The sequence below is a fragment of the Aptenodytes patagonicus genome, chromosome 2 (genome assembly GCF_965638725.1).
Source record: "Aptenodytes patagonicus chromosome 2, bAptPat1.pri.cur, whole genome shotgun sequence".
NCBI lineage: Eukaryota > Metazoa > Chordata > Aves > Sphenisciformes > Spheniscidae > Aptenodytes > Aptenodytes patagonicus.
This window is the reverse complement of record NC_134950.1, coordinates 107,471,484-107,492,584: the sequence shown is the minus strand read 5'-3', so window position 1 is coordinate 107,492,584 and position 21,101 is coordinate 107,471,484. Positions and strand designations below refer to the sequence as shown.

The 21,101-nt window shown below is 38.0% G+C and overlaps 2 protein-coding genes across 2 annotated transcripts in view; both read right to left on the bottom strand.

Annotated features, from left to right (window-relative positions):
* Window positions 1–8,150: 8,150 nt before the first annotated feature.
* On the bottom strand, window positions 8,151–11,760 carry LOC143156762 (uncharacterized). The gene is made up of 2 exons (XM_076330701.1): window positions 11,693–11,760; window positions 8,151–9,037 (listed from the first exon to the last, which is right to left on the bottom strand). Exon 2 carries the CDS (start codon window positions 9,030–9,032, stop codon window positions 8,487–8,489), a length of 546 nt encoding a protein of 181 aa, XP_076186816.1. The 5' UTR covers window positions 9,033–9,037; window positions 11,693–11,760; the 3' UTR covers window positions 8,151–8,486.
* SLC9A3 (solute carrier family 9 member A3) overlaps window positions 11,689–21,101 on the bottom strand; it is a 55,090-nt gene continuing 45,677 nt past the window's right edge. The window contains exons 10-16 of the mRNA XM_076330700.1: window positions 20,760–20,889; window positions 16,483–16,598; window positions 15,913–16,042; window positions 15,204–15,380; window positions 14,553–14,628; window positions 12,746–12,859; window positions 11,689–11,936 (exon numbers count right to left, since the gene is read on the bottom strand). Coding sequence (XP_076186815.1) covers window positions 11,689–11,936; window positions 12,746–12,859; window positions 14,553–14,628; window positions 15,204–15,380; window positions 15,913–16,042; window positions 16,483–16,598; window positions 20,760–20,889 — 991 coding nt within the window. The remainder of the gene's footprint in view (window positions 11,937–12,745; window positions 12,860–14,552; window positions 14,629–15,203; window positions 15,381–15,912; window positions 16,043–16,482; window positions 16,599–20,759; window positions 20,890–21,101) is intronic.

Sequence of the window (21,101 nt, the reverse complement as noted above, 5' to 3'; positions counted from 1 at the left end):
TTAGCTTGAGCCTAAGAAATACGTTCTCATTGCATCAGGTTAAGCAACTCCCTCATATGCAATTCAGTTTTTCTAGATTACCACTATAACTGTAGCTTGGTTTTAACTTTAGCTGATCATCTTCCTGTATCGTTAATGACATACAAACACAACCAACAAATGTGTCTATTCACACATATATACACATTCTCTGTCAGCTTCACGGTAAATGTAAAAATGAATACCAGATGCCTGTACCCCATCCAAACATTTTAAGACCACCATTGTTAGAATATTATTACTTTTAAATGTATCCACATGAAATAATCAAATGCCTGACAGCTGATCATGATCATAGATCTTGATTGTCTCACATTTCTAAGATATTTCCAGAATTTTTTTTTTTTAATGTAGACAGTCTATCTCCCTTCTCCTTATGTTCAGGCAGAAGGAGAAATAGTGTCTTTCTTTGCTTAACATCATTAAAAGAGTGCAACATCCTTCTCCCAGAAAGCCAACCGTAAACGGCATCAGTCCCACACAGCTCTGTGTCCATACACTGTTATTCCTTACAGTTGTTGTTCCTGCAGCTTATTTACTGACAGAAAGTGGAGATCACCCCTTGAGAATGAGAGACATTCTGAAGATTATGACAAGTTCAAGCCATTCCTTCAGCTCCCAGCCTGCATATGGCTGTGAGGTAAAAAAGTCACCACTTTTAACAGAGATCTTAAAATTCCTCCCAAATTTTAGAAAAAAAAAAAATTTAAGCCTTTCAGTAGAAATGAATATATTTCACAAATGAAGACATGAATGGACTATACACTCTTGGTGGTGTGTGGAAAACAGACATTGACTTTGTACACGCTGTTAGCTTGGGTTGCTTCCCTGACTGTCCACACTTCCTGCTTGTTAGGTCAGTCCCAAGGTGCCTTCTGCAACAGGAACAACCAAGTCCTGCACCGAGCTCTCAGGAGAGATTCAGTGGCTACATGCTCCACAGAATACTCCAACAGGCAGTATGGCTGAGACAACTTCAGGCTCTATTCCCTGTCTTGTGATCCAGTTTTCTAGCCTTCTCCCTTCACACACACCCATTCCCATGCTTTTCTGCATGCAGCACACAGACATTGCATCAGGTGAAAATTCTCAGATGGCAGGCTTTAGTGCAGCTGTCTCTCAAAGGAAGACGATGAGAAAAAAATGGTTACATACATTATTGGGGTCTTTTTATGTTTCAAGAATGAAGAAAGCTCCAGAGGAAATGCAAAGTTTAAATGATAGATGGTTTTATGTGGTGAAGACTACTGGAAAGCAGAATTCACTATCGCCTGCAGAGTCTTGGCAACATACAAGACTCTTGCAGAACAGTTACATGATCATGCACTACCAGCACAGCTTCCTGCAGTGCTGTTTAAAGCTAATGAAAATGAAGACTACCTATCTTTAATCCTATGATCACAATCATACTTGTAGCTACCGCCTCTGGGGAATAGAGGAGCACTGTCTTTCATACAGCAAGATAAATCAATGCTTATAGGGAAAAAGGCATGTGTTCAAAATTAATGCCACACACATCAGCATAATAAACACCCTTCTATCATACATTCTGAGGGTTAGTATATGCAGAAGGCTTCATTTGGCTGGTGAAGTGATCCTAGCCCACTCTTTTCTGAGCATACCATACCATGCCACTCTGCAGTCTGGACTCTTGGCTCCTGTGTAAACCTCTAGACACCAGGGATAACAGGCATTGGAATGTTTTCCCGCGGATACCTTGATGGCCTTCTGCCAGGAAGGTAGGTTTCTTTTGGTGAGCTGAGAAAGTAGCCTTGAGAGCTGAAAGTGTGTGTATGAAAAGACGTGAATCCTGCCATTCCCCTATCATTCCAGATTCTAACATGATTTGACTTTGGTTGGTTAGCTCTAAGTTAGTTAGCCCTCAGCTAGCTCCCCAGAGATTGGATTAGATGACCCCAGAAGTCCCTTCCAACTTAACTTCTATGATTCTATGATTCTCTGTCTTATGCAGTATCAGCCAAATGTTCACTCATCCATAGCCCCACAGTTCACAGCCCATTTACACAGATAGAGTCAAATTTGATTTCTTTGAATTACATGTTGGGTGTAATACGGATACTTTCAGGATTCAAGATGAATGCATCAAAATTTCAGAACAGCAAGTAATTAAATGGTAAATGCACAGAGATGAGAAGGATCAGGTTTTGCAAATAACAGAATGCAGTAGCTCTAACAAGAGCAATGTTGGATGGTTATGTGTTCCAGACTGTTCTTGACAGAGGCATTGCAGGCCAACCAACTTGCCTGTAATGTATGGAAGTACAGGTTCTGTGTGGCACATCACCCAGCCAACCAGTGAGAAGGACCTGTTTTGTGAGGCAGAAGTGATACCACTCAGATCCATAACAGTATCAAATGGAATTCACTGAAAGCCTGCTCGCTTCCAGTCTTCCCTTTCCATAACTGTTGAGCATAGTGGGGTGTAATATTGGTAAGGAAACTTGAACCTCCCGTGTGGTTGGGATTTCAGAGTGAATTAGAATATTGAAAACTCCCTGGGCATACACAGTTTTGACTCTAAATAGGCAAAAAGCCATTGTTCACTGAGCTTCACTTTATGTCTTTGTTTGAACATGAAACCCAATTTGTAAAAGCTGAAACAAAAACTTCTCCATCCTCCTGTAAAGCACAATGTCTGGGGTGAAGGTGGGGTTTCCAGTCTTATCTGCTAAAATCATGACACACACAAATAGTGGTAGAAGACTATCTTCTGACATTGGCTATGATAGGTATGATGACATATGATGACTGCAATAGCCATTATCTTGTATTGTAGCAGGAACTGATATGAACTGATACCAGTAGATGAAGATATATCTTTTAAATATAGAGCTCCAATGCTCCAAAAATATAAGCTGAAACAAATGTAATTACCATGAAAAAATACACTCCAAGTTATAAATCAAAGAAAATGGCAAAGAAAACAAAGTGACAGTCAAACAAAATGATGCAAAGCAGCAACTTTATAATAGGTGCTGTGTGCCCCAACACCAAGCTGCTTTGACTTTCTCATAGTTTGAATGTTGTAGCTTCCAAAAACCACTCTCTTCTGTTCAAGTTGAGTCAGATCCAATGTCAAAAGCCAGTGTTTATATGCCACTCCATATTTCTGCTTGTTTTTGCTGAAATTGCTAATAACTAGCATTAAGTATTTCTCTACCTCCAGATCTGTGAGGTACAAAGCTTTGGGATGCCCCTCAGAATGTGAGGAGATCCTGAAGCAGATGTGAAGGGGAAAGAATAGAAAAGCTTTTTGTGGTGTGTTCTGTCCACCAACAATGTTTTAAAAAAATGAAAACACAGCTGGGATTTGAAGCTTAGTTATAATCTCACTGGTTTTATCAGTGATTAGAGCTCATGTGGAGTATTATCTAAAACCTCTTGGACTGTTCACTCTTTACCTTGCTTGGGTCTACTGTGCTGACCACAACTTTGTATTTGTTTGTGTTCCCAAGCAATGAACAGCACTGAATTCTCTTATCATCCATGTGCCGGTTGTGTTGTGCACACCATTTTGCAAAAGCCTGTGATCTGTTTCAGTGTCATGTACTTCTTGGCTCATTAAGAAGCCATCAAATTTGACCTATCAGAATCCTTACAAATAGCTTTCAATGCTGATTTACGAGTTTGATTTTTCCAACAGAAGTGGCTGTTCATGGCTTCTGTATGCTTTGTGTATCAACAAAGGTGAAAAGGGGTGACACTCCCCCCACCATTTATTTAATGAACTACTAGCTAATTAGCAATTGCATGGGCATACCACAAAAACAGTTCTATCTAATTTTGCCATTGCAGCATCTTATTTGCTAGCATAGGGTTCGGTCGTCTGTGCTATCTTTTTAAATCTCTTCAAATCCATACTTAGAAAATAATGTTTATTTAACTCCATTAAACATTAAATTCCATTACACTATAAATAAATTTAGAAGTTATGTTTTCACCCCATGCCTCCTATCTATTGTAGAAAGCAATGTCAGGTATGGAAACATCTTAACAGCAGGATGACAGTAGAAATGGTAATTTTCACTGGGATCACAGAGCTTTCAGGGAAAATTGATTCATCCAATACAAGACAGCTTAGATTAAGTTTCCTTGGTTTCTGTGTAGGAAATCAAGCTGGCTGGCATTAGTGACTACCAAATGTTCAACAAGCATCGCACACTAAAACAAAACGCAAAAAGTTCGCTTGAATCTTTGCATCAAAAGAATGATATTATAATGAGATGCTATATACAATCATATCTGTAAAGTTTAAATTATAGTGTTGTTATAATGACAACCTCTCTATATATATCTTGACAAAATATGGACCCTTCTGTTCTAAGGATGGAAATATTGGCTTATGAAGTCAATGGGAATTCTGTCATTGACTGCAGTGGGGCTAGAACTATACAAAAAGTAGCATAGTTGTCAGAGAGAGACTCAGGAGATCTACAACTTCTGTTGCTGTTTTTAATGATTTGCATTTTATAAATTACATGAATTACCAGCAGCACATTATTTCTCTTTTAAATTTGATTTCGAAGCAGAAATACAAACTTCTCAGAAGTCTTGTATGGAAAGTCTTCCCTAAATGTACTAAATAAAAGATTCTCTAAATCACTTGCCAAAGCAGTGTGATTCCACCAAAGTGATACAATTTATTGCCAAACTTCTCATTATGATATACTATTAAAATGTTTCTATAAAGACACATTAGCAGAACAGCTTGACTTGTTTAAAAATATATGCTGTACATTGACACCTTTTGGAAAGTACACACAAAAATCTCCAAACAGCATTCCAAAGAGTGACAATTTAAGGCACGTGATTATTTTGCAACCTATGTTACATAAATCTTTGGCTAGACCATATATTTGTAAAACATAACTTCATATATTTCAATAACTAGCTTCACAGCTCAGAGAGACAGAACTCATCTGAATGCAGACAACACTTTTTTAATATTGCTAGGTCATAGTGCAGCATAATAAACATTGTTTAAAAGAACCTTATCCATGGAGCAAAATGTATAGAAGAGACATCAAATATTTCTGCATTTCATCTTTTTACAACGAAGTAGGCCATAGTTACTTGTTCAATAAATAGCGACTGTGGAATTCCCAACTTGCCTTTCTTTGACAGAGCATATCACAAAAAAAATTTAGAGACAGAGTTTTCAGCCAGGGAAGCAAGAACTGAACTGGCCTCACCAGGGGTGAACTGATTTACCAACTGATCATTCCAATGTAATTCACACGGTAAAAAAGAAACTGATATATACAGCCAGATCCTCAGCAGCTCTAAATCTACGTTGCTGTAATGGAAATTAGTGGTGCTTGACTGATTAAAGTGTGTTGAAGAAGCAACCAAACACTTGCACCCACAGGACATGTACTGAAATGTGAAAGTACATAGAAAGACTATGAAAAAGAAAAAAGAAAGTGAGACAGGTGATGAACTCTTATAACCTGCTTCTTGTATATACCCTGGTAGGCATTGGGAGCAAGTGCCTTGGGAAAAAAAAAGGAATTATAATCCACTATATTCTAGCTAAGAGTGTGTTCTCGATATAGAAATTGGGGATATGAAGCTTTTTTTTCATCACATTTCAAATTGAGAAACTATGCCAAACAAAACCTTGCTGTAGAGGCAGTTATACTAGAAAACATATTCCAGAGGCATAAGAGCTTCAGAAATTATGCAAGCTATTCCAGGGAAAGTTCTCTTCACTATCAGAATTGTCCATTTTATCCTTCATCTGTTCAACTATGGTGACACAACATATAGACAATGCCTAAGGCCTTTGAAAATAAATGTAGAGTTAAGCCCTTTGTATATAGTGTCTTTCCATTTCTTCTGTTGTTAAAAATGGCATAATGTTCCTCGCTGTTTTGCAAAAACTCCTACAGCCCACAGACCTCTCAAAAGCATACAGGATCCTGGCTGACTTTTCACAGAGACTGCTGTATTTGTAAACACTGTGGTGTCTGTTGATCCTCTCTTGTTTAGCATAAAATCATACAAGAACATTAAAATCTTATCTCCTATGATTTTCAAAATTGCATACTGTTGTGTGTGCAACACTTATCTGGTGAAAACTCCCATCTGCTGATAACAATTTACAAATGTTTGCTTGAGATAGCCTGTACGCAAATAGACTAGGAATGCTCTAGCAAGCATGCAGAAAACACAGTCCACAGTGTGGTTCTTCCGACTGCAACACAGCAATGACATCTGTACAACAGCAATAAGAAATGAAAGTTTTATTTCAAAGCCAACACCTGATGAGCATCTTGCCAACTTTGGTGTTGGTACCTCAGCATTATGCTATGAGACTGGAGGTTAGATGTTGGCACATCACACTTTACCTGTGCTAATATTTGGGATCAGTCATGGTCCTGTTATATATCTATGCCAATGACTAAAATACTTGTTCCAGTTACAATATCTGGAACAGCATTAATATGCTCTACTTCACCAAAATAGTATGTTCATATGCACTCAGTTCACAAAAAAGTTGTATTTACATTATTGAATTATAAAATTAGCATCCCTACTGGTGATAGCCTTATGTCTCATGACCCTCATTAACAAGACTAGCTCTGGGTGATGAAGCTTTCCAATTAGGGACACTGATTTGAATCAGTGCCCAAGACGACTGCAAACAGGCAGCTGCTTGTGGGTTGATATCAAAAGAACCAGTACTCTGAATCTAGTCTCTAAAGGCATATGTTATGTATCTATCTAGGTTTGTACATGACATTTGCCGTCACATCTCTGCAATTTGCACTAGCCTAACAGGCCATTTTAGCAAAAAGGACAAAGGTAGGAAAAAAATGTGGGCACGAATTTTCACACATTGCTCCACTCTTTTTGGGTGTCTGGGTAGATCTGAAATTTGACATCTGACAGAGAATCACCTAGAACCCATTCAAAAACTGGGTAGGTAGAGTGAAACAACCGTTAATTCCTATAGATAAAGTAAAATTTACCAAATAAGCCTCCGTTGGATCCAGTCTTAAGCAATTCAGATACCTCCCTGAAGGTGACTTAACTAATTTACAAATGGTTTACGCTGATATCAAATAGAAATAAGGTACACATTAGGATGACAGAAGCAGCTAAGCACTCATCTTTCACTGATGTCACAGAACCTTTGCAACTTATACCAGTAAAGATTTCAAGCCAAAATTTCAGGACTGGAATGATCCAAGGCAAAATACAGAGAGGCCAGAGAACTATACACTGGCATGTAGTATTATACATCCATGAGGCCTCAGAGTTTTCACTTTTATCTAGTCTTCATCTGAGTTGGCTTTCACTGATGTCTCCAGCTGTCTTCAAGGTGATGTAGATCAGATTAATATGCAATAGGCATCTAGTGCAATCTTAACTACTATCATTTAACAGAAAACTGGGGACAAAAAAATAACACAGACAGGTATATACATACACTGTAGCCAAACTACCTCTGTACAATACTTTGAACCATCAACATCCTGAGTCATTGTGGCACTTAAACCATGTGGCAAAACACAGGATAGCATCTGAGAGACCATTATCCTGATCAGCTATTGAAAGTGATACATAAATTAACAAGATAATCTAACAGAGTGTTTGGAAGCAGTAAAAATGACAAATATTTACACTTCTGTCTGAGTGAGGCTATTTAAAATAGAGCAGCTTAATTAAGAATATGAAATGGGTTGCTTGTGACCACACAAACTAAAATTCTGAGCTAATTCTGAATGTTCTTCCATTCCAGTGCTACTGAGTAGAGGAAATGAAGGTGAAGGAAGGTCTTCCTGGAGTCCTTGATTAAGTTTCAAGATGCCAGGACTTTCCTCTCCCTGGAAAGTTTTCCACCAGAGTCAATATCCCACAATTACTCAGTAACACAAATATTCAAAAGCAGGAAAATATTTTTCTTTAGCTTGCACTTATAAAAGGCACTGATCCATTTCAATCAGAGTAGATTTAGCAGGCAAGAGTCTAACCATTGGCTTCTCCTACATTAATTTCATACATCATAAATATTGAATTCCATTACTGAAGCAGCAAATGTAGCCTATTTCTTTAAATGTATTTATGGCATAATGGCATCATAAATAATTTCCATGTAAAAACCAATAAGGATTTACCATTTGAAAAGATTCTTGGTTTAGCCTTCCAAAAATAATATTGATTTTTTGTAACAGTCTACATGAAAAAATAACAAGGAAGCATATTTCCCCTTCACTATGCACCCTTTCATTATGAACGAGAACTTAAAAATCTAAGTGCAGCAGAAAAGCTCCAGTGTTTCTGATATCATGGGACCCCACTCCCTTTCCATCTGAAACCATTCTAGAGCAGATCCCGTGAACCAATAGGTTGCTCTCTATTTTTACAGAAGCCCTTTGTTTAAGTTATTCTCTCTCATCTTCTTTCAAGTAAGTCCTGGCTCACAACTGTGTTTCCTCTTGTTCCAAAGAATGTGGAGGGACATGGCAAGATGCTGGAAGAGATGCTAGCTTCTGAAGCTTAGGGTGTTGCAGAGGTTTTGGCCTGTGAAAAGAACGTCGGCTTTGCACACGTCTGGCTGCAGCAGATCTGTAATTTCCTTGTACATCAAGCAACATTTTCTTCTCTTGGGGCTCCTTCATATAAGAGTCTTCCAGCCCTTCAAACATAAGTAGAGAATTGTCTTCTTGTGAATTCTCTGACTTGTAGCTAACTTCAGAACCATAACCTGAGTTTACTGTCTCTTTGTTATTCGTATCTGTACCTGCTTCCCAGAAGAGATCAGGTACATTTGGGTCACAAGAAGCTATATACTCAGAGACAGTAGAAAGAGATATATTCCCTCTGTTTTCCAATGAAGAATAGTTTTGTGTCCAAGGCATTTGAAGACAAGATGGGAAGAAGTGGAGGGGAGTCACTGAAACACTTTGGTTTTGGTTTAGTTGGTCATCTGAAGAGTATTCTGTCATTTCAACATCATGGTCCATATCACCTAGAGGGCACAATTAAATAGAAACATTTGTAAGACACACTTTATATACTAGTATGCTGTCTCTTGGGCTTTGCTTTTGGCTATTTTTATGAAAGTCTTATGAAAGTGAACGGTTTAAGATGGCTTTTTTTTGCTGGGGGACTGTACCCTGTCCCAATTCCTATCTTGGACAGCCTAAAGTGAGCTTATTAAACGTCTTATCCTTGCTGAGTATCAGGCAAAACTTAGTTCAGTGTTTGTGATGAACAACTGCCTGTTTCAGATATTTAGGAGATGGAGCCATCATCTGGTCATTAAGGTGTATCTTTACCTGGAAACATTTAGTCCTGATGCTCAGCAAGGAAATCTTTCAGAAACTTTTGAAAGAAATTGTGCTCTTTCAATCAAGTAGCAAAGAGTATTACCAGGGAGTCAATTTCTTATTGACCGGAGCCTATGATCAGTTTTCTGTATACTTTAGACTATGTAAAGAAACTTCACATTTCCACCCTTGGCTTCCAGTTTACATTGTTTTTTAAAATCTTTTATTTGAAATTTCAGTACCATTCTCCTATTAGGAGAATTTTGTTAAGGAGATAATCCAGAGGACTGTTTCAGAGAATAATCAAGATCTAAGCTTATTAGCTTGGGAAATCTAACTTCCCAAAACACTCCTTAAGAAACACAGCAGTCAAAACCCAGTTATTTTGATATCTCAAAGATACCTGCACAAGAGCTTATAAATACCAGTTCCTAATAATAAAGTAATAAATAAGTAATAAGAAAGTAATAAATATAAAAATAAATAAATAAGGAAAAGAACAAAGGTTAGCAAGAAAATGTTCAGCAAGTCATTTGCCAATATTTTATGACAATGTTCTCAGTGGGAAAAAAAAAAAGTGAAGAGAATTTCAATGTAGATAAGCGCCAAGGAAAAGTTTTCCTTTTGGAATGCTGCTCATTGTTCAAGTTTTTAATCAGGATATTGGAATTTAATTCACAGTTCTTTAATTAATCCAGTGTTTATTTTAACACATTGTTTAAAAAATAATCAAAGATGCATTAATAAGGAACTGAGTACTAGAACCAACCACAGACATACAGGCCACTCCAGTAGAGAAAGTGATGTGCTTCCTGTAATTACACTTGAACTAGCACATCTTCTGCAGGGAGAGAAGCCAGAACAGAAGAAAAATGAAACTTCCTTTTCTGTTTCTTTTCAAAAGGTTATGAAGTTCTTCTCAAATCAAAATTACCAGCAATCACTCTTATCCTGAGGTCTTTGTCTGAACAAAGTTTCATCAACTAACTACAGAAGTACTTTCAACTGACCACATTCCTTTATTTGTTGATGCACAGAGGACACTAGGTCATACATTTGTGATCATGGATTCCACAAAAGCGAATTCATGATGAAACTGACTATTGCATTTCATTGCATAATCCCCGCAGTGCCCTATGTTCTATTCAATTATGATGTCTGAACTGTGACCTGACCCACCTCATTTACAGCACTAACTGTGTTCATTGTAGAAGTGAAGGCTGCTTTTTATGGTGTGGAAAATTTCCACAAAGTGAGAATTAAAGGGCAACTGGGATATTCATTTAAACCGAGAGGCAATTTAATTTTAAGCCTCTCATACATTAGAAGCAACAAGTTATTTACTGCATGAGAAGGCTAAGCATTTCTCTGGTTTCAAAATAAGGTATGGATTAAGATAAACTCCCAGTTTAAGGATAAAGCTCTAACCAAAACTGGAATTCTGTTTTTCCACAGTCTGGCTGTTGTGTAATTATCTCTACCTGTGCAAGGGAACTCTGATGCATTCTAGTAAACATGCTTCATTTTCAAACCTTTTCTTAAGTAATTTAATGATGACATCAGCAGTGTCATTGAGTACTTGTATTGTAGTAGTGGGACCATTTTCCCTTCCTGGGCACTGGATAAATAACCTGGACAAATGTTCAGAACTGACTCAAGGCTTCTTAGCAATCGAGTCAAAAATCATATTCTAATCATGCTAAGAATGAGATACTTAGCCCAGATCATTGCTGGTCTAGCCCTGCTGCTCCTATTGTACATCCAAATGCAATAGAGTCCAATGGGTTAAATGAGTCATCTGACCTCTTATGGGCAAACCATATCCTTTGGCATCAGCAACTGGCTTGTCTTTCTGGGGCTTCAGGCTACTTTGCTTGCATCTGCAGACAGTAGTGACTGTTACTTGGAAAGACCAATCACTGTTTAAGGGGGTTGAATCAGAATTACCTGATTCCTGTTAGGGAATTCAGGTACAAATTTTATCATCTAGAACTGACTAACCAAGAAACCTGGAGCCTCTTGAAAATGGGTGCACAATATTCTGGTATTTGGAATACTATTTTCTTGGCATTTAAAGTATTCAAGCCAAAACAAGAGTAGGACCCTTATCTGCTGTAAAAATAGCAAGGCATTGGATCCCAAATAGTTGGACAGCTCTTCTGTAGAAGGAAAATAGAAAGAAGTTTTGTTATTCAAGCTGGAGGAAAATAGATGTTTAGTTGTACAAAGAAATCAGGAAAGACAGACATGCTCTGGGAGAAGAAAAATCAGAAAAGTAAGTTTACTTGTCAATAGTCAGAGTTGATAGAAAGGCTGATTAAAAATAAAGGTGATAATATCTTTTAAAATATTACATATGTGTTGATTCTGGGAGAAAAGATCTGGGTCGGTCCTCTGGGCCGTCTGCTAGCAGGAAGGAATCTATTGATTTATTGCTGAGCCGGAATGGAGTGAGCCGTCTGAAGTTGTTTGGAGAATATGGGATCTGCACTCGGGCCCTTTGTGATGGTACCACAGTATCTTCACTAGATAACCATGGTGAGAACTTCATGTAGATGCTTTGATCATCATCAGCTGAAAATACTGGGTTATCAATTCCTAAAAAAAGTTCACGAGTGACAAATACAATTAATCAAAATAATTTCTCAAACGTAGAATTTGTCATGGAACAGTGAAAAGGCTGTATCCGCATGTCTGCCAAAAGAGTACAGACACAAGTATTTTTCTTCACATGCACCATGTTACATATGAAGCATACGGTGGCATGCTGAAAATTCAAACACAAAAGTGCTAAAGAGAAATACTAAATTTTAAAACTTTATAAATCATATCATTTCATATCATATAATTTCTGTTATATATAGTGATACACTTTCAGTCTGATATTTTTGAGCCTTTCAAGGCTGGAAATCAAGTCCAATGAATGCTCCAGGAATGCTGAAAATCTGCCCTTTTCAGTGACTTCTATGAGCCTGTAAGGATCTGAGGGAGTTGTGAATTTAAGAGGAGAAATCCTGCCTGACAGAAGCAGCATGAAATTTATCACAACAAAGTGCTTCAAATACAAGTAGAAGACGGTTCCAAAGGACTAGTATTGGCTGGTCTTGTGAGGTAGGACAACTCTAAAATAACATTTTCTGTTGCTAGAAATAATTAGTGGGTTTAGGTCTGGTCTAGGTAGTCATGCTCACAACTTCTATCAGTAGCAAATTTGATGCTCTCCATCTGCTCCAAAGATGTCCAAAACTTGTTATCTGTTAACACTAACATTAAGGAAATATATTTTCTAATAGAACACATCAAATCAAACCAAAACAGAAAATACAGGCTAAATCAGCACCATTTCTAGGATTTTTTTTAACATTTGGGGGGAAAAAACCACCTCTGTAGGTAATTAATGTTTTTACCAGTAGGAGTATCTGTGAAATTTTGCTTCGTCACATTAGCCAGGAAATCAACTCCTTTGCCTAGATGCAAAGTTTCATAATCATTATTTTCTTCTGATTCAGAAAACTCCAAATCTGGAAAAAAAAGAAAGTCCAATTTGATTAGAGATCTGTATCAGTTCTGATAGAAAAAGTTATTTCATGCTGGTTTGATGCTGGCATAGTTATCAAAGATACATCTTTAACAAGGATCTAGATAAGGGCAAAATTTAATCAACAGCTGTAGCACTGAAATGCAAATGTGAATGTATATAGAGTTTGCAGCTTAGATACTAATTACATCAAGAAACTCAACACAGGTTTCCGGCTTGCGTTATTATCTGGTGCTATGATAGAGATTTCACACTCTGGCTAAGCTTTTGGCTAACAGAATTGTCTGCTTTCCTGGGACTGAAACAAACCAACCTATGACATGGCACCACTGCCGCAGCTGTGTTTTGTGTCCTAAATGCTCACATGTTGACAAATGTTGTCCCGTTACAATGATCAGTCACTGCATTTTCATCATTTGACAGAGGTCAGCATTACTATCCTGACTGATTTCAGACCTGGTGAGGTCATTGCTACTTCTACCGCAGTAGAATCAGTTTTACAACAGCTGCTAAACCACTTGTTAAGACTGTCTTCCAATGAAACTTTTTTTTTTTAAGTAGAGGATGACATCTATACGCACCATCCTTTAACAAGACAGCATTGAATGACCTACTTATAAGTATTCAGAAAGCTTTTCCCATGGAAAAAGATTCTAGAATATTACACTTATTCAGCCAGCCTGTATTGCCCCTGTCAGTCAAAGAAAAATAATGCTCAGAAAATGATTCAAAGAACATACATAAAGAAAAATATCTTTGCTTGGAGCTATTGAGAAAAGATGAATCCCTCTCTACTTCAATTCTCTTTGAGATCAAGGGGTTGCATGCATAAACAGAGGAAAGAACACAAATAAGAGTTAGTTCAGTGGCTTTTAAACCATGTTTCAGTTTTTAAGTGACACATATTATTTTATAATTACATAACAAACATATTAGTGTCCATCACATCTTGCTATGACTGACATCAATGCCAAAAGATGGCTAAAACATGAAATGAAAGAATTTGGGGCTTTACATGCAAAACCAACTTTTGCTAGGGATGCTCCCTAGGCCAGTCAGCTTCAGATTACACTTTCAAGGCTGACCTGTGTGTTAGATTTGTGCAGGAAGGGTGAATCAGTTCTAAAACTGGCCTCTGACTATGTGTTCCTTTCAAAGCTACACTCTCCTTGAGTTCTAACGTGCTTGCTTAGTCAGCTCTGATTCAGATGCTTCTAAACAAACAGACCTTAACTCAGATCAGAATGTCATCTCAACTACTGAATTTTATATGGCATGGTGTGCTGGGCAGACATATCCTGCTATGATGAAAAAGAAAAATGTTAGCAAAAGTTGCTCTGTGCAGCTTATCCAAAAGGAAGCTGAAAGTTCATCTACGTTGTAGCCGCAGCATTGCTTTTTTTTCAAAATTTAAATCTGATATTTTAAAAACGTGAGCAAAAAGGCCAATTAAAATTTGGTTTGTCATCCAGCTGCCTAGAAAAACAACTCCTAAATCATCGAGACACTGCATTTAACCATGGAGCAGATCCCCACTCTGAGTTCTGAATTATTACTAGAAGTCCTTTTTTAATACCAGCTTCACTGTTGCATATCACAACATTTTTCAGTGATGCTTTACTGACAATGTAGCTGGTAAAATGCAGTTAATGAAACTGGTCTAAGAGTCTTTTTACCTTTTTCCTTCAAAGTAAAATCTTGTACTGGATTTTCTGAAGGTATTTTTCCATTTGGTATAACACTGCTGTTTCGCTGAAAGAAAACAAATGAAGTTACCAAAAACACTACCATCATCAGATAGCAATGGCAATGACATCCTTTCAATGCATGAGTTCAGCTGCATAACCCTGAAATCTGTTGTAATCTTTGCTTGAGACTCAATATGGATGTCATTAGTTTCCCCCTACACTTGTACTCACTACAGGAAAAGAAAGGAACTTTGGCTCTTTGTACGCTGTATGTTCCCTCTTTGTTTCATGCACATTTTGTGGAACACTCTATGGTAGAGTGCTACCCTGCTACATCTACCCTGCAATATCTTCCCACAGTGTTGTAGCATGGCTCAAGGTCTATTGTTTTTCAAGTGATCAAAAATCTCTCACCCAGAAGAAGGGTCTCAAAGCATAGAGAAAAGCAGCATGTTAGAAGATGCCCCTTGAGTTATCTCATAGTTTAATCTCTTCCTGCTTAGGCCCTTTAAGTTCATGAAGTTCTATAGGACAGAGATAAATGCAGGACATAGGACCCTTCAGAGTCCTCCCTGCCCTCCCCACCCCTTAGTTTGTATAACAGGTGGCTACATCTGGGTCCTTGTGAAAGTATTTTACCCTTTTTTGGCCTCGGTCTCGCTTGTGGATTTTATTGAGCTTCTTGGAATGGTTTATTCCTAGTTTGGTACTCTTGAAAGATTCTAAGCGCTTCCTCATTGTCCTATGGAAAATCTCCTTGTCTTGTTTCTCATCTTCACTGTGCATGATCTCATGTCGACTGTACAGGTGTTTGTGCTGTGACCAGGAAGGGAAGACAATACTCATTTATTTAGAAATACAGCTGGAAGCCCTGAATCAATGCATTTAATCAGTGTCATGCAAATGTAAACAACACCATAGAAAAGAATGAAACAAAGACTAGTCTGAAGGCATTAATGAAACTCCTACTTTTCTTTCTCTTTCTTCACCATGAAACAGGTATAAGTCCAGGAATTTTAAGTACGTAATAGTGACTGTCATTCAAAGTAAGCCTCTCCCTATAAGTGTCTGAATCACTTCAGTTGATACACTCCATTTAATCCTGCTTCAGAACCTATATTAGACCCAGTTCTGCATTCCACTGGCTCCAGTGAAATCAAAGCCATTAGTTCTGTTAAAGAGGCATGTTCATAAATGAGAAAGAATATAGACAAAGAGCCTATCTTCCTCAAGGGTGCAGATTTTGCAGATGGGTTCTTTCCTTTTGAGTTTTGCTCCCAAGTTTTGGTTCCTAATGTCTCCTAGTTTTAGATTGGAAAACAGTCCAATGCTAGCCTTCCGCTCTCACCTCTTGCCTGGGTTTATACAGGTACTGTTGTAGGGTGTGATGAGCGACTGTGTCTTCTGTGTCCCGGATACTTTTCCTCCTCTGTTCTAAAGCTTGCATGTCAAGGCAAACTGGTCCAGCTTTTTCTCTCCTGAAGAAGAATACAATATACAAACAGCAGTTTTAAAAATCAGTAATTGCTGAAGAGGAAGAAAAAACAGGAAAATGTGGAACGAGAGGGAGAAATGAAGATGAAGCCTAAAAAAAAAGGAAAGGTCAAAATCAGCTAAATGAAAATGAGTGAGCAAGTATCTGATGGGAGCAGTTGGTGAACAAAAGGCACATGAAACAACTCTAATGTGGATATCTGCTTCACCTTACCAGCCTTTGTTTGTGTGTAAAATGCAACAATATAACTGTATGTATACCCATTTTATGTGGGAGAAAAGATTAACTGAACTTCAAAAAAGTAGTGAACGAAGCCCCTGTAATTTGCATTTTTCAACATTTATAACACTATTTCTATTTCCTCACATATAACGTAAAAAAACCCACAGAAAAAACACACCACAAACACACAATGTTACTTACAGTAAATAAGAGACAGAACTTTCCACAGTACTTGGGCGTGGGGTGCTGAAATCCACATTTACCATGTTGTCTGTACTTGGAGAACGTATAAATGCCAAGGAACCTCTACGTTCTCCCTGACCACAGAAAGAAACAAGACATATTATAGTTGTAAACACCTAGGGCAAAATGTGTATCAGAAAATGCAGATAATTTGTGAGGCTGCTGTATGCAAATGGCACAAGAAGCAGGGGAGAAGTTGTATTTAGGTAATGAATACAAACCATTTTTTTGGTTTTATGGTTTCTTTACATTGAGTGACATTATCCCAATGAACAAAGCTAGGAGAAACACTATTCCACTCTTGTAAATTGATTTTGAGGAGGTGAGTGATTTCTTAGGCCTCAATCTGTTTGCAAATTATATCCTTGCACTTTTGCAGTGTAACTCTTTTCTCTTCACAGACCCTTTCAGGGATGGACCTTTAACTTTGTACTACATTGCAAACCAAGTACATAGGGATATCTATGCAGACTTTTATGACTCAACACATCACTGCACTAACAGTAGTGTTTTCAAAGATACAACACTAACTTTTCTGTTCTCTACCAGTCAGGAAGCAGCAAATGTTAAGTGGTGGTAGAAGTCTACAAGCCTATCTGAAAGAGGTATGGCATGAAGAGATGAGATACTGAAGAGATGACATTTGCTTTCAGTTCTAAAACTAGTGTCACAGAAGTGAATTGCTGGAAAAGCTCAGATTCATGTCTTCACAGTTTTCCCTACTGCTTGCGTAATCTCTTGTTTAGGTGAAGGGTAGCTGTTGAGTGACATCATGGTTACATAGGCTGAACCCATCTATGGTTTTGAATCACAGCAGAGAGAAATCACATAGCAGGTCTCTACATTTCAAACTGTAATAAAGAATAGACCAAGAAAAAACATCTCCCTTGCAGAATATTGAAAGAGATTTAACTACATTTCTCCAACTTTAACTATATTGTGTCCCCTTTACATTTTTATATTCATAGAGCAAATAAAACAAATGTTTTCTTTTACTGTGGTACCCCACATACATGTTACAGTACTTTGTGTTGGATCAGATCAGTGGTATTAAGAAGTACACTCTGGCCTCTGTAGGCAGAAAACTTAAGAGAAAAAAAAGTAAATTCTGGGTCAGCATCATCCCATCCATTTTCTTAAGTGCATCTGACTTTCTTTTCAAATCAAGTTTAATGTTTCATACATACATCATACCATATTATCAGTGGAGGAATTTTAGCCAGAAGAAGTTATGAACTGTAAGTATTTTAAGTTGCGTCTATTCACTTGCTCTGGATTATTTTCATTTTGCCTGGCTTAGGCTCTCCCCTCTCAACTGTAAGGAATTTATTTAGGTTCAGACTGAATTTTCTCAAGCTCTTGTTTATTGTACAGATGCAGCATAACAGCAGAGCTGAAAAAAGAAAAATTTATAAAATAGTTTTTAAACTCCTCAGTTTCTTGCAAGTGAGAAGAGAGTGAGTAGCTGGGGGAGGCAGATCTTTAGTCCTCATCGAAGAAATGGCTTCAATTTCAATGTCAGCTTGTAATTCACAGATATTTAGCTCAAAGATATATTTCAGAAGTCAAGGAAAAGTTGTTAAAGCAGTGTATCACTGAAGCAAATATTAACGTGAGAAAGGGGGAATGACTTTAGGATTCAAAACTCATGACTAATCAGGCATATTAACATAACTAATTTCCACTGGAAGAAACCACATTGCAAATCTTTTGTAGAACCTGGAGAACTTTTAATTTCTTTGTGTATTATTATCAGATCAGTAGACATTTGCCAATAGAATTTATCTGCAAGACACAATATACACAAACTGTATTTGGACTAGGGTAGCAAAAGTCAGTTTCCTTGTGTTATGAAGGATGTTATTTGCAGATGACACCAAGCTGAGTGGTGCGGTCGACACGCCAGAGGGACGGGATGCCATCCAGAGGGACCTGGACAAGCTCGAGAAGTGGGCCTGTGTGAACCTCATGAGGTTCAACAAGGCCAAGTGCAAGGTCCTGCACATGGGCTGGGGCAACCCCCGATATTAATACAGGCTGGGGGATGAAGGGATTGAGAGCAGCCCTGCCGAGAAGGACTTGGGGGTACTGGTGGATGAGAAGCTGGACATGAGCCAGCAATGTGCACTCGCAGCCCAGAAGGCCAACCATATCCTGGGCTGCATCAAAAGAAGCGTGGCCAGCAGGTCGAGGGAGGTGATTCTGCCCCTCTACTCTGCTCTGGGGAGACCCCACCTGGAGTACTGCGTCCAGCTCTGGAGCCCTCAGCATAAGAAAGACATGGACCTGTTGGAGCGGGTCCAGAAGAGGGCCACAATAATGATCAGAAGGATGGAACACCTCTCCTATGAAGAGAGGCTGAGAGAGTTGGGGTTGTTCAGCCTAGAGAAGAGAAGGCTTTGGGGAGACCTTATTGCAGCCTATCAGTACTTAAAGGGGGCTTATAAAAAAGATGGCGGCAAACTTTTGAGCAGGGCCTGTTGCGACAGGACAAGGGGGAATGGCTTTAAACTAAAGGGGGGTAGATATAGACTAGATATAAGGAAGAAATTTTTTATGCTGAGGGTGGTGAAACACTGGCCCAGGTTGCCCAGAGAGGTGGTGGATGCCCCACCCCTGGAAACATTCAGGGTCAGGCTGGACGGGCTCTGAGCAACCTGATCTAGTTGAAAGTGTCCCTGCCCACAGCAGGGGCGTTGGACTAGATGACCTTTAGAGGTCCCTTCCAACCCAAACTATTCTATGATTTGATGATTCTGTGAACGGTACTAAGGTATAATAAAAAAGGTAACTCTCCTAAAAAAAAAAAAAATCTAACTTAATCTAGCATTACTATATGGGATTCAAGACATTATTGGGTAAAGATTCTGGGGCTAAATCTGCATGGCTTAGTGATCTAGAGAGCCATTTGCATCCATTAAAGAGAAAAAATACTGTAATGAATCTACTGAACAGATTCAGCAGTGAATCTGAACATGAGTCTCATGCTCATCAACATCAAAGTCATTGTCTAACTATCTTCCTCTCAGGTGTGACCCAGAAAACACCACAAGAAAGAAAGTTAGTTCTTGAGCTCAAATGGTCTGAAAACCGAATGGGTAATTTGCAAAATCTCAAAAGGAAGTATTTGCTGATCTTGTGAACCACTCCTCATTTTTCACACTAACATCATTTCTGAATCTCATCTTATTTTCTGAATTTGATCTTTGAAATTACATGTTTCACTGGAAGAAGTCTGCCTGGCTCATTTTCAAAAAAAGAAAAGATATTATTATTAATAGTAGTATCAGTTGTAGTAATAGTGTTTATTTTGATTAAAGAAATTAACTGGTATATCATCTAGCTGTGAAAATTAGTTCACTTGGAGATTACAGGCATAGATAGATTATCACTTCAAAGATCACTGTTTAAAATACTCCATTTAAAACCATCCTCTACACTGTATGAATACTGCACATTTGTGGTGATTTGAACTAAGGTGGCCAGTTTCATCCTGAAGAAGATCAGGAATTCTTACACATTCTGTTAACATTGCTTCAGTCTGGGAATGTTCTACTCCTGCAGAAGGCCAGTAGCTTCCTTCCGTTCTGTAACTTTAAAAATTTCTCCTGTTGCAAGTCTTAAGTTTCTCTAACTTCACAATTCTGTGATTGCGTTTGATATCTGTAATATATCAGTTTAACCTTAATTTTTGAAGTCTGGGTGTTACGATTCCATTGAATTAAAGTTACCCTTCCCAATTTTTTTTATTTTACTGTGGTCTGGCAGAATGAGATTATAGCAATCCATTGCTTTGGTCATATATCCACACCATTTGGAAGTGAGCATCTTCAAATCAGATTTGTCATCACATAGAACCACTGTTCTGCAGGAGCCAGACTCTGTTGACACATTTAGAAAGACAGTAGTTTGCCTGATCCCTTCGGAATTACAGTATTTTTTCATGCAATGAATGTAGAAACAAAGTTATTCTGTAAAATCCAACAGAAAAGACACTGACTTAAGTACAATATACTCATACTTGGGGATCAGGCATAATACTGAGAATTACAGCCACTCAAACAGGTGATACTGAGACTCAGAACACATTTAGGAAAAAATAGAAGAGCAGCAATGAAAATAGTTTTCTTTTAGACATCTCCTGAGATATATCAACTTTAGGTTATATCATAAATTAAAAAAAACCAAACAAACACAAACGATGTTATAATATGTCAACAAGTGTTCATAAGTACCTCAGCCACATAGCTAATTGCATCCTTCAAGTTGAGTTCATGGAAAACATTAAGGATCTGGTCTCTTGATTTTTGAGCAGACCTTCTCATCAGTACTTTACTGAGGAATTTCCTATCAAAATTGGACCACCTGATAATTTAAACAAACTGTGTTAATGGCAACAAGCAATTTTAGTTTCACAGCATTTTTAGTTTGGCATAAATATTTTTGTGAGCTAAGCACTTTAAAAGAAATGGTGAACATAGCAATGTGAGGGATTTGTGTTTTGAAGGTTTTCAATTAGCATGTAAAGAAAGTTAAGGAAAAGCCTGTTACAGAGTTATGCAGCTGTCACAAAGCAT